We start from the raw sequence: 12,238 nt of genomic DNA on the forward strand, positions 1-12,238 counted from the left end.
CTGTCGTCCTCCCTAACTAGAGTATAAACTACTTCAAAACGTCATAACTGCAGGTTTTTGCATTAATTTGAGATAGTAGTTGTGCTTAACATCACTTCTTTATTAAAAAATATGCTTTGGATTGAATTAAAATTTTCAATAAAAAAACTGATTGTTCTCATTACAAAACTTTTAAAATTTGTCTTAACGTTAGAAATTTCCCATCTGATAAATGTCCTCTACTAAATAAACTTTAGAGAAGTTTGGTTTACACAACATGCAATAAAACATCAAATGACTATGGTCCACACAGAATTCTTACCCAAATTGGTGAGGACAGACTCTCTCTCTCTCTCTCTCTCTCTCTCTCTCGTGTGTGTGTATATAGTAAATCTGTTAATATAGACGGCCTTGTTGCCTACCTCGTTTATAAAATTCATGCATGGTGCCCCAATTCCTTGTCACGTCCATATTAATAACCAATTTAATGTGAGAGACATCGATGAAGATAGATGGAGAGAATCCCTGGTGCGGCCCAGGTGGGCAACGTCGTTATTTCTTGCACAAAGTATGTGCTATTACCCAACAAACCAACTATATATGGATGTGCATCTCTTTGGGAAATGAAGTCAGCCTGTAGCCCAATAGAACAGAACCAAACCTCTTAACAGAAGAGAAAAATGTCATCCCTGGTGGTGGATGGGAACCTCAAGGCCAAGGCCGAGATCTACTACGGGGACGAGACGTGCAGGCAGAAGTCCTTAGAGCTGCTCAAGGAGATGGAACTTCCCAACGGTCTGCTTCCTTTAGAAGACATGATAGAGGTGGGCATGGTGAGGGAGACGGGGTTCGTGTGGCTGAAGCAGAAGAAGAAGAAGGAGCACTGCTTCAAGAAGATCGGAAGGTTGGTGTCCTACGCCCCGGAGGTCACGGCCTACGTCGAGAAGGGCAGGTTCAAGAAGATGACGGGGATTAAGACCAAGGAGCTCTTCATGTGGGTCAACCTCACTGAGCTGTCTGTGGATGACCCACCTACCGGTAAGATCACCTTCATTGGTCCTGGAGGCATAAGCAGGAGCTTCCCTGTGTCTGCTTTCCTGCTTGAGGAGTAGGTGACAGTTTCTGTCATGTGTAGGTGTGCGGTGGGGATTGTGTGATGAGGAAGCTCTACTATGCTTTTTCTAAGTACTTTTATTTGGGATGCCCCAAAAGAAATGCAATAAATGATCAACAACCCCTTTGTTTTGTTTCTTTCTCTATCTAAGTCTGATCAGTGATCATCATTTCCCATATGCTGAAATGTTATTGTTGTCTGTTTGCTTTTGCTCCTTTCCTTTTCGAGCAAGTGACACTAGCTGGAAGTCTAAGCTTATTGGAATCTTGGAGATAGCCCTTGGTGGGGGTTGAACTCAGTATCCATGAGATTCTACGCCTTGGAATTGGGCCGAATTGCAGGAGAGTCGATCAGGTTCAAGATTCCTTGAAACAAAAAACAATCTATGGAACCTTGGAGACCATCCACCCTCAAGATGAGCTGCACCCAAAACCATATACGTATGAATACTGCTTCCATTGACAGCCCCAACGTCTTTTTATGCCATTCACACATTTGATTAGGGATGTAACTAGATCGGGTATACCTGACCTGGCCCAATGTCCTGAACCGATTATCTCTGACCCAAACCGAACCCATATTGGTTTTTGAGATGGATCCAAATAAGTTGTAGGAGACGTGGAATCCCTGCCTGCAAGTCAAGTGTTTTTCCTTCTCCATTGAGAAGTGATCTACCTTGTCAGGAACTTTGGCTCTCCTCGAATCAAGATTTAGCATGCAACATCATGTACCGTTCATTTGTTAATCTTAAAAAAAAATATGAGCTTGATGGTGTAAGAACGCCACCAAGGCTCGAAAAAGATCCAAAGACGAACAATATATGAACCACTAAACAAATTCACACTTAATTCAATGAAATAGAAGAAGAAAAGGTGTAGGAATTGAGTCTCACATCGAGCATAGGTAGTCTTTTCTACAATGACAAGGATGAGCATGATGACAGGCGAAGCCTCGACTAGGCAGAGGCTCTAGGATGGGTGAGACAAGGATCCAGATCTAGACTAGGAGGGTTCAGGCTCTGGCAGTGTATGGGTATGTATGCTCTAGGCTAGAGTGAGCCTGACAGAGTCTAGGTATGAAGGCTGAAAGATCGTAGATGTTAGACTAGGGGATACATTTCACTCATTTATAGGTGAGATTGGGTCCTAGACCTAGATGTAGTGGATTCTATGCCACAGAAACCAAATCTAGGTGTTATGCAAGTGCGTCAATCTGCTTGGCTCAAGTTATTGGATTTGATCTAGATTGAGTCACAACTCATCTTATATAGGTTTCAACTCATATTGGATTTGATCCAGATCCAAATAGTAAGAACAAAACTTGGCTTGGATCTGATCCAGATCCAAATCATAAGGGCATCATGAACTGGATATGATCCAGAGCCATTCAGTTCAAACAAGTAGAGTCAAAATCCAAACTTGAAATGACAAGTAGGGTCCAGATCCAAAATAGTTAGAACAACAAGTGGGTTTGGACAACAATGTATGTACCACAAATGGGTTTGGGTGATAAGCTAGAATCAGTCTAGATCAAATCCAGTTAAATTGATGTCTTGCTATTTGGATTTGGATCAGATTCAAGCTCACTTGTCATTCATGTTAACATAAGACCGTACATGACTTGCTTAGGTGACCAACTTTGTGAGCTTAAAATCCTGCCAAAGTCACCTTTCGCTTGACCTTGCTTCTCATTTTCATTGGTTAGTCCCAGGTAAACTATAGTCAATAGCTTTAGCTGGACTTTATCAATAGCTAAGCCAAAATGAGAGATGAACAGAGCAAAAAAAAAAAAGGCAACGGGTAAAATGCGAATAAAGCCCTGTCATACTCCTACAGTTGGTAGTTGCTATAGAGAATATCACAAGGTCTTAGGTTCAGGTGGCAATGGTTTGAGAAGTTTGGCATATCATTGCATAGTGTGAAGGAGTAGGGTTTTGACCTTACCCTTTTTCAGCTTTCATTCCCTTCTCTTCCTCTCAGTGTCTCCCTCAAGTGTTTAACCTCTCATGGCATGGTTGCATCATATAGTTCTCGGAGAATGGGAGTAGCTTATGTCTTTTAGTGATCCTTCAAAACATTTTCGGTAGAACATGAATCAAATTCATATCTACTTAAAAGAGGTCTCGTAGTCCGAAATCGACTCACTCTAAGCCAAAAGAAATTGGTTTCTCTTCAGCATCTCTTATATGAGCCTTGATGCACGTAACTGCCAAATAATGATTTTTCAAAAGGCTTGTATTGGTAAGTCTATCTCTTGTAGAATCCACGACACTGTCTTTTCGGCCAGAAGAAGGCTTTCACTGGTTGTCTCAGTTCTTGCTCTGGATCGAGATTCATCCTGATCATGTGCTCTCAACACCATCCCAACATTTCCAAATAGGCAACATAGGGATTTATGGGTTCAGAAAGTTGCTCTTTAGTCCATGAATTCTCAAAATTAGGAGCATGGAGATGGATTTCCCTGTTTTCCTCATTCATCTAATACAGTTCTCTTTGGATGTGTTCTTGAGCTTCGGTTTCTGTGGCGAATTGTGGCTTTTGTTCTTTAATAAATTCTTAATATTTTATCTGGATTTTGGCAGTTGTATATATGTAGCAGGTCAATTCATAGGACTGGCATTTGTAAATTCCCTAGATAATTGCCTCATTGGAATGCGAGTTGTGCTTGAACGGGAGCTCTTCAAAATTTTCATGTTCAAATTCTTCTGGATCTTTATCTCTTTTTTAAATTCCAATACCCCAAGGGTAGGGTTCTTCTGTGAAGAGATATGGATAATTGTCAGATTGGTAGGATTGGATCTACCTTTTCTGGCTATACAGATCTTAACAGAACAATTCAAGTGATCGATACCATTGTTGTTCAAAACGAATCCCATTGAGAGCTTGGTCTAAGAACCTTTTTCAATTGTTATTCATTCTACCTTAGGCCCAACATGCTCTTTGTTGGTCTTCTCATTCCTGATAGTCCTGATTGACTATCTTTTTCTATTCAGGGTCATCTTCCTAGTGAGTGTAGCTGAGATAATTGGCGAAGGCTCTGACACTTGGCCTAATCTCCTCTGATTTGTCGAAGTTCATTGGTAGAAGTGGCTCTGATTCAAACCATCTAATATCTATAGTTTGGTCTTCTGGATAGGTTATATCTTTTTCAGGATTTTCAGACAGATTTGGCACATCATGCTTCTCAAACTCTAGACCTCTGTGTGCACAGTCCAGGTAAGACTCTCATTCTAGGAACATGAGGTCTCTATTGAACTAGGCTTAGATTTCTTTCTCCCACTGATCATAGTCTTCCTTCACCAAGGCCCGACGTCATGGGTGATTGGTCCAGTAAAGATATCCTAATGCATCTGTGAACCTTTTGATTTTAGATATTTCTTTTTTTTTTAGGAGTCATCTGTGGATCTTCCTCTAGGACCAATTGGTCGAGGCACTGATAGAAGTATTCTTACCATGTTATCTATGGAGGTTCAGACTAGAAGTCTTCCATGACCTGGTTGGTCCATCTGTGGAACTACATTTTTACTTCGCTTTCCAAGTGGGGTTATCTAATACACAGATGGTATCTAAGGGCATTTTCGAAGAAGATCTTCTCTTGAGTTGATGGGGTGAAAAATCTTGGTCCATCACATTGACTCAATTCCTCATCTGATTCTTGACTTTCTTTTGGACTAGATGGTTCTGGCATTGGTAATAGCAAGGCCAAGACATATTCCACTGGACATGGTTCATCGTCTATTGTATCATTCTCCTCTAAGTTACATGGTTTCAGCATTGGCTTGATCAAGGCTACAACATGTTCTATAGGGAGATAGTGATCTTGTAACGAGATTTTTCACTTCAACTCCCAATTGGTAGAGTGCTTCTCATAGAAAGAATTCTCAACAACTATCAGTAGGTTTGGACCAATATTTTTATTTTAGATCCTCTTCTTGACACCAATTCCATCTCTTGTTTCAAGTCAGGATCATCCTATCACTTGTGACATCCTCTCCAAAAGGCATAGATCTGGATGGCTGCTTTGAGATATTATCGCTCGATGTATGGTGGTGATACCTTTCCATGGAACTCAACCAAGATGAATAGTTATAGTCTTTGTTGGTAGTAATGGTCCCAAGATTGTTGGGATTTGTTTTCCTCAAAATTCTCTCTGACAGAGGCGCACCATGTCAGATATGCAAACTCAAACTTTTTATCGGCCACTGGATTTTGGTCCCATTTTTCTAGTTTAGCTCTTTTTGTAAATAGAGGCATCTAAAAATGTGTCGGGTTGGGCTTAACTTCTCTGGATCTGGAACCTTTTGCATTGGATCCTTTTCTGATTTCAGGTGACCCAAGGTGGTCACAATAACGTCGTGCAAACTGGTGTTTTGAAATAATGATGCCAGGCGTTCAAGGTCTGACTCCTCTTTTGACCTTTTTTAGACTACTCTGGGATTCAATATCTCTCCTAAGATAAAATGAGGCAGTTCCAACCATTTTCTAGTCATCAAGTTTTTTAAATTTTTATCGTACCTTAAGTCTTGTCCAGAGTTGGTGTTTGAGACTAGGATAGGAGTTTGAATTTCTTTCTCATCCTTCCTCAAACCTTTGAAAGGCATACATCCTATTCTTAGCATCATAGGTCATCCTTTAGTGAATTGGGTGAATCGAGGGTCTTCTTCATATTTTTTAAATTCTGAGTCATCTATTCTTCCAGCCAACTTTAGAAATTTAGGCCTTTTTTAGCAATCTATTGTTACTACCATGGATGCTTTTCTTGTGGCCAACTCAATAGCTAACAATAAAGTTTCTCTCTTTTTTAGATAGAGAAAATATCTATTAATATATCTAGTCAAGGGATCATGGGTTGTGCCACTCTAATGGTTGGATCATTGATAGATATTGCAATGATCTGATCTTTCCATTGTATCTTGACACACTAGTGATAAGTAGATGAGACTGCCTTAACTAATGGATCCAAGGTCGCCCCAAAAGCAGGTTATAGGAAGCAGAGATATCCACCAAATAAAACAGAGTCTAGTAGGATATTGGTCTAATTTTGATATCCAATATTATTGTTCCCAGTGATATTGTGGTGTTCTCATCATAACCATTGAATTGGATGTAGTGATCCCTGAATTCAGATCTGGTAATGTTCAACTTTCTGGTGATTATGTAAAGACAAATGTTGAGGCCTCCACCACCATCCATCAGGCAATTAGGGATTAAGAAACCCTTGATCTAGACAGTATTATGCAATGCTTTGTTATGTGGGAATACAACTCTTGGCAAATCATCTTCCAAAAATGTGATTGGCACTTGGGTCATGACTTGAGATACCAATATTGCTAGACTTTCTGGTTTTGTGATTGGAGAGATTCTGACTTTATTTAGGATGCCTTCTAGTGCTAGCAGATGGTCTTCTAACACTCTGTTATGGTCTAAATTCAAAGAAAATGACTAATTCATTGCTTTAGGATCTAATTTCCACATCATTCAGTCAAAAGGGTTTTTTCAAATCAAAGTGGGGCCCAAGGGATGATGTGGCTTCTGGCATGGCTCATCTCCTAAAGAAAAAGTCAATGGACACATGTCCATATCAAAATGAAGGAGAAAGAGGTGAGTGAGGCCCATAGGAAAGCCAACTTGGAAGAGAAAAGGTAAACAAGTGGGGGCCCATGGAGGGGCACCAATTTGGAAAAAGGAAACAAGGAAAAGAAAAGTAGGGGTGCCCCTATTTTCCAAAAACAAGGGGAGACATCTCCTCCTCTTTCCCTGTTTTTCAAATACAAGAGTGGGACACCCAACCCACTCTTATCATATTTCCTATTTTGAAGTCAAGGGTCCAACCTAGGTAGGTTTTATATTTTTCGATTATGCTTTTTAGTGAGTTTTAGATCTACTTAAGATCTGGTTAGGGAGGAACTCTAGTCAATCCAACTGACCCCTTCTAGTTAGGTCTTATTTCGACAGTTAGAGGGTGTATGGGTTTTATGGTTTGGATTTTATATTTTGGATTAGAGTTTGACCCATACCCAGGCCAACTTATTTTGGTTTATGCTATGCAACTAACGAATAAAACTTATGACTCTCCCTCTTCTCTTTCCCTCTCTCTAGATGTTTCTCTTTGTGTGTATGTCTCTCTCTCCTTTTCCCTCTGACATTACCACCCACTAACATTTTCTTTTCTTCTCCTCTTTCTCCTAGGCTCTTCCCTATGCAATGCATGAGGTCCAAGCTCAAGCTGGTCTAGGTCATCCCTCAACTAGGCTCTCCTTGGTGCCGCCTAGTCCTCTATGAAAGTCCACTGTAGTGTTAATCCTCCCGCATGATTCTGTTGGTCTATCCTCTCATGGTGCTTCTAGAGAACCCTGATTCTAGCCTTAGACTAGCTTTTGCTAATTTTTTAGAACTAGAACCCGAAACCCAAAATTATGTCCTGTCGAGAACCCATCATACCTGATTTGACATAACCAACATATCTGGACTCTCCACAACTTTTCCCACATACCAGCCATTTTCTAGACCTTTACTCACATCCTATACTCTATCAGCTAACCCCGAGAAGCTCCCCCGGTGACATCCCTTAGAACCAATCTCCAAAAAATGGGCTTACTAATTAGGAAACCTCGTGCAATTTTTTACTGTTTGGCTTCTTCAGCCCTCTCCAAAACCTAATATGATATCCCAAACTTCTAAAATGTGTATCAGACCCTTGTACATGTCTCAAGGCAGATCTAGGTACCGTAGGCCATACCCTACCTGTTCATAATCTAAACTTTTTCCCTAACCACTCACTGAGCCCAATCTGCCCTTACCCGGCTACCCAATTTGTCCTAAACTCACAAGTACCGATTTTCTCATAATGTCCAGAATCCCTCAGCCTCCTACCCACCGTACCTAATAGGGTGCATACACATATCAAATTGTTAGATTATGTACATAACCATAACAAAATCATTTGTATGGTCAGATCAATTGAACAAAGCTAGCATCGCGATATCTGATAAGAAGTTATGACTCATAACAAAAACGAAGTTGATCACTACCTCATTGCACCCGGGCTCAACCTTGGTGGGGCAACTGTTGCTTTTAAGAAAGCGCCTCTGTTGCATGCCTCCAAGCGTCAGTCCCATCAATTACAGCAGAAAAAGTTCTGAATTACCAATAGTGGCTACATGGGCCAAAGTGGTGGATATGATCAATGTCTCTTGTGTGAATGTATACTAATGAATTTTCCCTTCTAGACACTTTATATGCAAATTTCAACCAAGTCAAGAATCTGGTGAAATGCCCAACCTAGAAATGGTGGATTTCATGATCAACTACAAGCACTTTTCTTGGGAATTTCACGTACGATCATAACAGCTTGAGAAACTTAGTGGAAAGGTTAGTTCTCTCTCCATAGGATCTGGCTTTCTAAGCATATGCATAGAGAAGCCCTCACACTGAGATTTCCTATTGGAAATCACCTTCTTACACAAGGTTTGCTACATCAAAGAGGCATTAATTTGGTTGACTAATGCTTCTTTTGCACAAACTGAATCAGCCTTGCATTTGTTCACTCAATGCCAAGTGTCACTTCTACGATTTGAGAAAAAAATCATTTAGTACTTTGGCCATTAAAAACTTCTTCAATGGAGCCTCCCTAACTTTAAGTTGGTTGGGCCGGCATGGATTTAAAGAAAATCAGATTGTGCCTGGGTTGTCCCATTACAAAACTATTGGTAAGAAATTGAGGGAATTTAGAAATATGATTATTTTTTAGAATGCTGAGCTTAATGGATCACAGATCTACAATGTTAATAAAATCAGACATGTAATGTGTATACGCGAGAGTTGGGAACACCAAATCGATAGTACATGGTTGTATTCCGGCAGATGGTTACCACATCAGTAGAATGGCTCAAAATCAATGTCTCTAGAATATTTTATGGAAAATAGCTTGTAGGTTTTACCATCCGAGACCTAAAGGCAAAAACCTGGTTGTAGGATGGCTACTGCACAACAAAGATGAGCAAGAAAGGAAATGGATTGTATGGAAGGAAATTCTTGATCAGATTCCCAAGAACAATAAGATTATCTTAGATTTCATGTAGAAAAGATGTTATTGCTGCCACCAAACAACTTCATAAAGGATGATGTGTCCCAACTAGGGCTGTCAACAGGCTGGGTTTGTACCGGCTACTTGACACGACCGAACCCGAATTCCCGGGTATGGGCATGAAAAGTGTTGACCCAGATAATTTTCATGTCGAATCGAACTCGACCCAAGCAATATGCAAGCTGGGTTTGAGTTATAATTTTTGTCGGGTACCCGACTCGACTAAGGTTTTTTGCCAGATACCCAAACCGACCTGACTATTTTATATGTATTTTCAGTAAAAATAAGTTACCAAAATTATGCGGGTCCAGTTTGTTATTTGGGCGGGTTTGGATATATGTACCCTGATGGGTCACGTTGACACAGCCCTAGGCCCAACAAAAATGAACTATGAAATAGCCCATGTCTTCTTTGAGTTTTACTTCCTTGCAAGACTCAATTAACAAAAATTGAAACTATATTGCTTATAGTCTTATTCGCATAGCTTTTCCTCATGAGGACAGAGAATGGAGAGAAAAAACCTTCATGTTAGTTTCACAAACCAATTAATATGTATTCTATGGTAATCGGTAGGGGTTTGCCTAATTAACCCCAGCCTGCTTTTTTTGACAGAACAAATATAGAAGAAGAAGAAAGAAAGATTTAGAAAAAGGCAACTAGATTATATGGTTTCGAGGTCTGATATGATTCATGAACAACAAAAAAGGAGCATATATTCGAGAAATGAAAATTTACCAGAGCTGGATAATTACCTTCCAATTAATTGTCCAGAAAATTTCAGAGGTGAAAAATAAATTGACAAATAACCAGAAGATCAAGTGGGTTAAGCTGATTATTAATGTTCTTAATCACACAAGTGAACAAATACTCTTAGAATTCTACAGGGATCTAATCACTTTATTAAGCTGAATTGGTTACATGGGCTGCTATATCAAACAAATGACACATGATTTACGATTAGGAATCATAGAAAAATTAATACAAATTTGTCAAATTACAAAAGAAAAAGCTTTGCAAGAGGAGTGAGATTGATGGAACTATTTTTTAGAAGACATTATTAGACCAGCAACTCATCTTGGAGTTTCCTTGGTGAGATCTGTCAAGATTGGTTAATATGGGTTTAGAGGGTAAAGGTGGAATTGTTGGACAATTGAATAGTTTTAATCATTTCAAGTGCAAGAGAATGTGCATGTAAAAGAAGTAGCATTGCTATGAACCCTTGTTAGACTAGACACGTATCGGCCAAAGATCGCATTTGAAGGTAAAGTATCAACACATTAGTCTATTAAAAAAAAAGATCAGGGTCTGCCTGACCCCAGCTTCATTATGAAAAAACAAGGTTTTTATATTTAAGCCCATGTACTTCAAACCTGGGCTCAAGATCAAAGCTTGGTCTGCTTACTGCCTCATTCCTGCTACTACTTTAGTCAGTTTGTGCAGAGAAAGACTGAAGAAGCTTACTCTTCTTTTTGAGGTACGCATTTCTGTTTTCTCTTTGGGACTTTCTGCATTTTCGGTTCTTCTTTTGACTGCTTCTGACTCTATCTTTTCCGGCACTCTCATTTGTCGGTATATATATATATATATATATATATATATATATGTGGATCCCTGTTAGCAGGGTGGTTGTTTCGCCTGCTTCTGATCGCCCTATATTGGCTTGGTGGTCAGCTAGGCCCAACATTTTGATGATCAGCTCCAGAAGTATGCTATGTGGGAGTTAATTTGAGAATCTGAGGGAGTTCGTGACTTTAGAAAAGCACCAACCAATCTTGGAAGCTGGTACGCCACCATTGTAGGTTTACTAAATTCAAACATCAATCTCAGCTCAATGATGATGTAAAACGAATGTTGTCAGAATTGACTTTTGAGACCAAATTTGTTTCCAAAAAGATTCAAAAAATAAGCCTGAAATGAGTTGAATCTTTTAAATTGGTTTAATTTATTTTTTAAAATTCGAACATCACAAAAATAAAAACTTCTATCTGAAATAGAAAATGAATTAAATCAAGAGTTACAAGGTTCAATCTAATTAAAAAATATGCATTCAATGCACAAAAAAGATAGTAATGATCAAATATCACAATTATCACAAGAAAAAAGCATTAACAAAGAAAAAAACTATTCAGATCGAAACAGTGGATTCAAATGAAAATCGGGCAACACTAAGCTTCCCTTAAGTCACCCCTTTATGGAACCGATGAGTTTAGGCTCGATTCAAAGCAAATTAATTCAAATAACATTGGGGGTATGAGGGGACTTGGATTTACAAGGCTCGGAAAATCTTACCAGTCCCTAATGATATCTGATTCTTCCATTGGTAATGTTTTGATTGGGGTTTTGTTATATATTGAGATTATGAAAATTTTCAAATGCACACCCAACTTTTGGGTCTAATTCATATATTCCACAAAACTTTTATAGGTTTTCAATTATGCACCAAAGGATTCTTATTGTTAATCAAATTCCCCCGTTCATACACTGTCATTAGCTTGTCTTTGAGTCGGCATCAACCATTGTTTTAAAGTTACAATTTTGCCCTTGCAACAATCAAACTGCACGTTTGGGCTTTTCTTCATGCTTGATAAAAATACTTTTTTTTTGCCTTTATTCATCTATGTTTTTTATTACGACAAGATTATAGTTTTATCTTATAATATTCCATATTTGAGTCTTCAATTCATTATTTTGCAATTATCAAGAAAACATTTTTCTTTAAAAATATTAGTATGTCAATGTGTATATCTTTGCCATCAAACTTCACCAAAATTGGGTATTCGACATTGTCAATACAAAAAGTGAGATGGCATCGATGACACACTCGGCGCTAGGAGTGAATAATAGCAGCTTGTAGTGGAAAACAATGTCCTTTAATCAGGCCCATTGATACACCCCAAATGATGAAGGATGTGCGTGGATTCTATCTTTGAAGACTTGCTACCTGCAAGTGTATCTGCTGACGCCACAGAGTGTGCGCGCAAGTGTTCGGCATTCTCCTCATCCGGTCGACGCCCACGATGAGCCCAGGCCTTAGGTCGACGGTGAGCAGGATCCTATACC

The 12,238-nt window shown here is 39.2% G+C and overlaps 1 protein-coding gene across 1 annotated transcript; it reads left to right on the top strand.

Moving 5' to 3' along the window:
* Window positions 1-659: 659 nt before the first annotated feature.
* On the top strand, window positions 660-1,180 carry LOC149839481 (uncharacterized). Its single transcript, XM_090004140.1, has one exon. The coding sequence runs from the start codon at window positions 660-662 to the stop codon at window positions 1,089-1,091; it is 432 nt and encodes a 143-aa protein (XP_089860266.1). The 3' UTR covers window positions 1,092-1,180.
* Window positions 1,181-12,238: the final 11,058 nt, after the last annotated feature.

This window comes from Nuphar pumila, chromosome 4, assembly GCF_984573655.1.
Source record: "Nuphar pumila chromosome 4, dmNupPumi1.hap1.1, whole genome shotgun sequence".
Lineage (NCBI taxonomy): Eukaryota > Viridiplantae > Streptophyta > Magnoliopsida > Nymphaeales > Nymphaeaceae > Nuphar > Nuphar pumila.

Bases quoted from the DNA above. Each gene is read 5' to 3' on its own strand.
- LOC149839481 (XM_090004140.1), top strand. From the start codon at position 660: ATGTCATCCCTGGTGGTGGATGGGAACCTCAAGGCCAAGGCCGAGATC.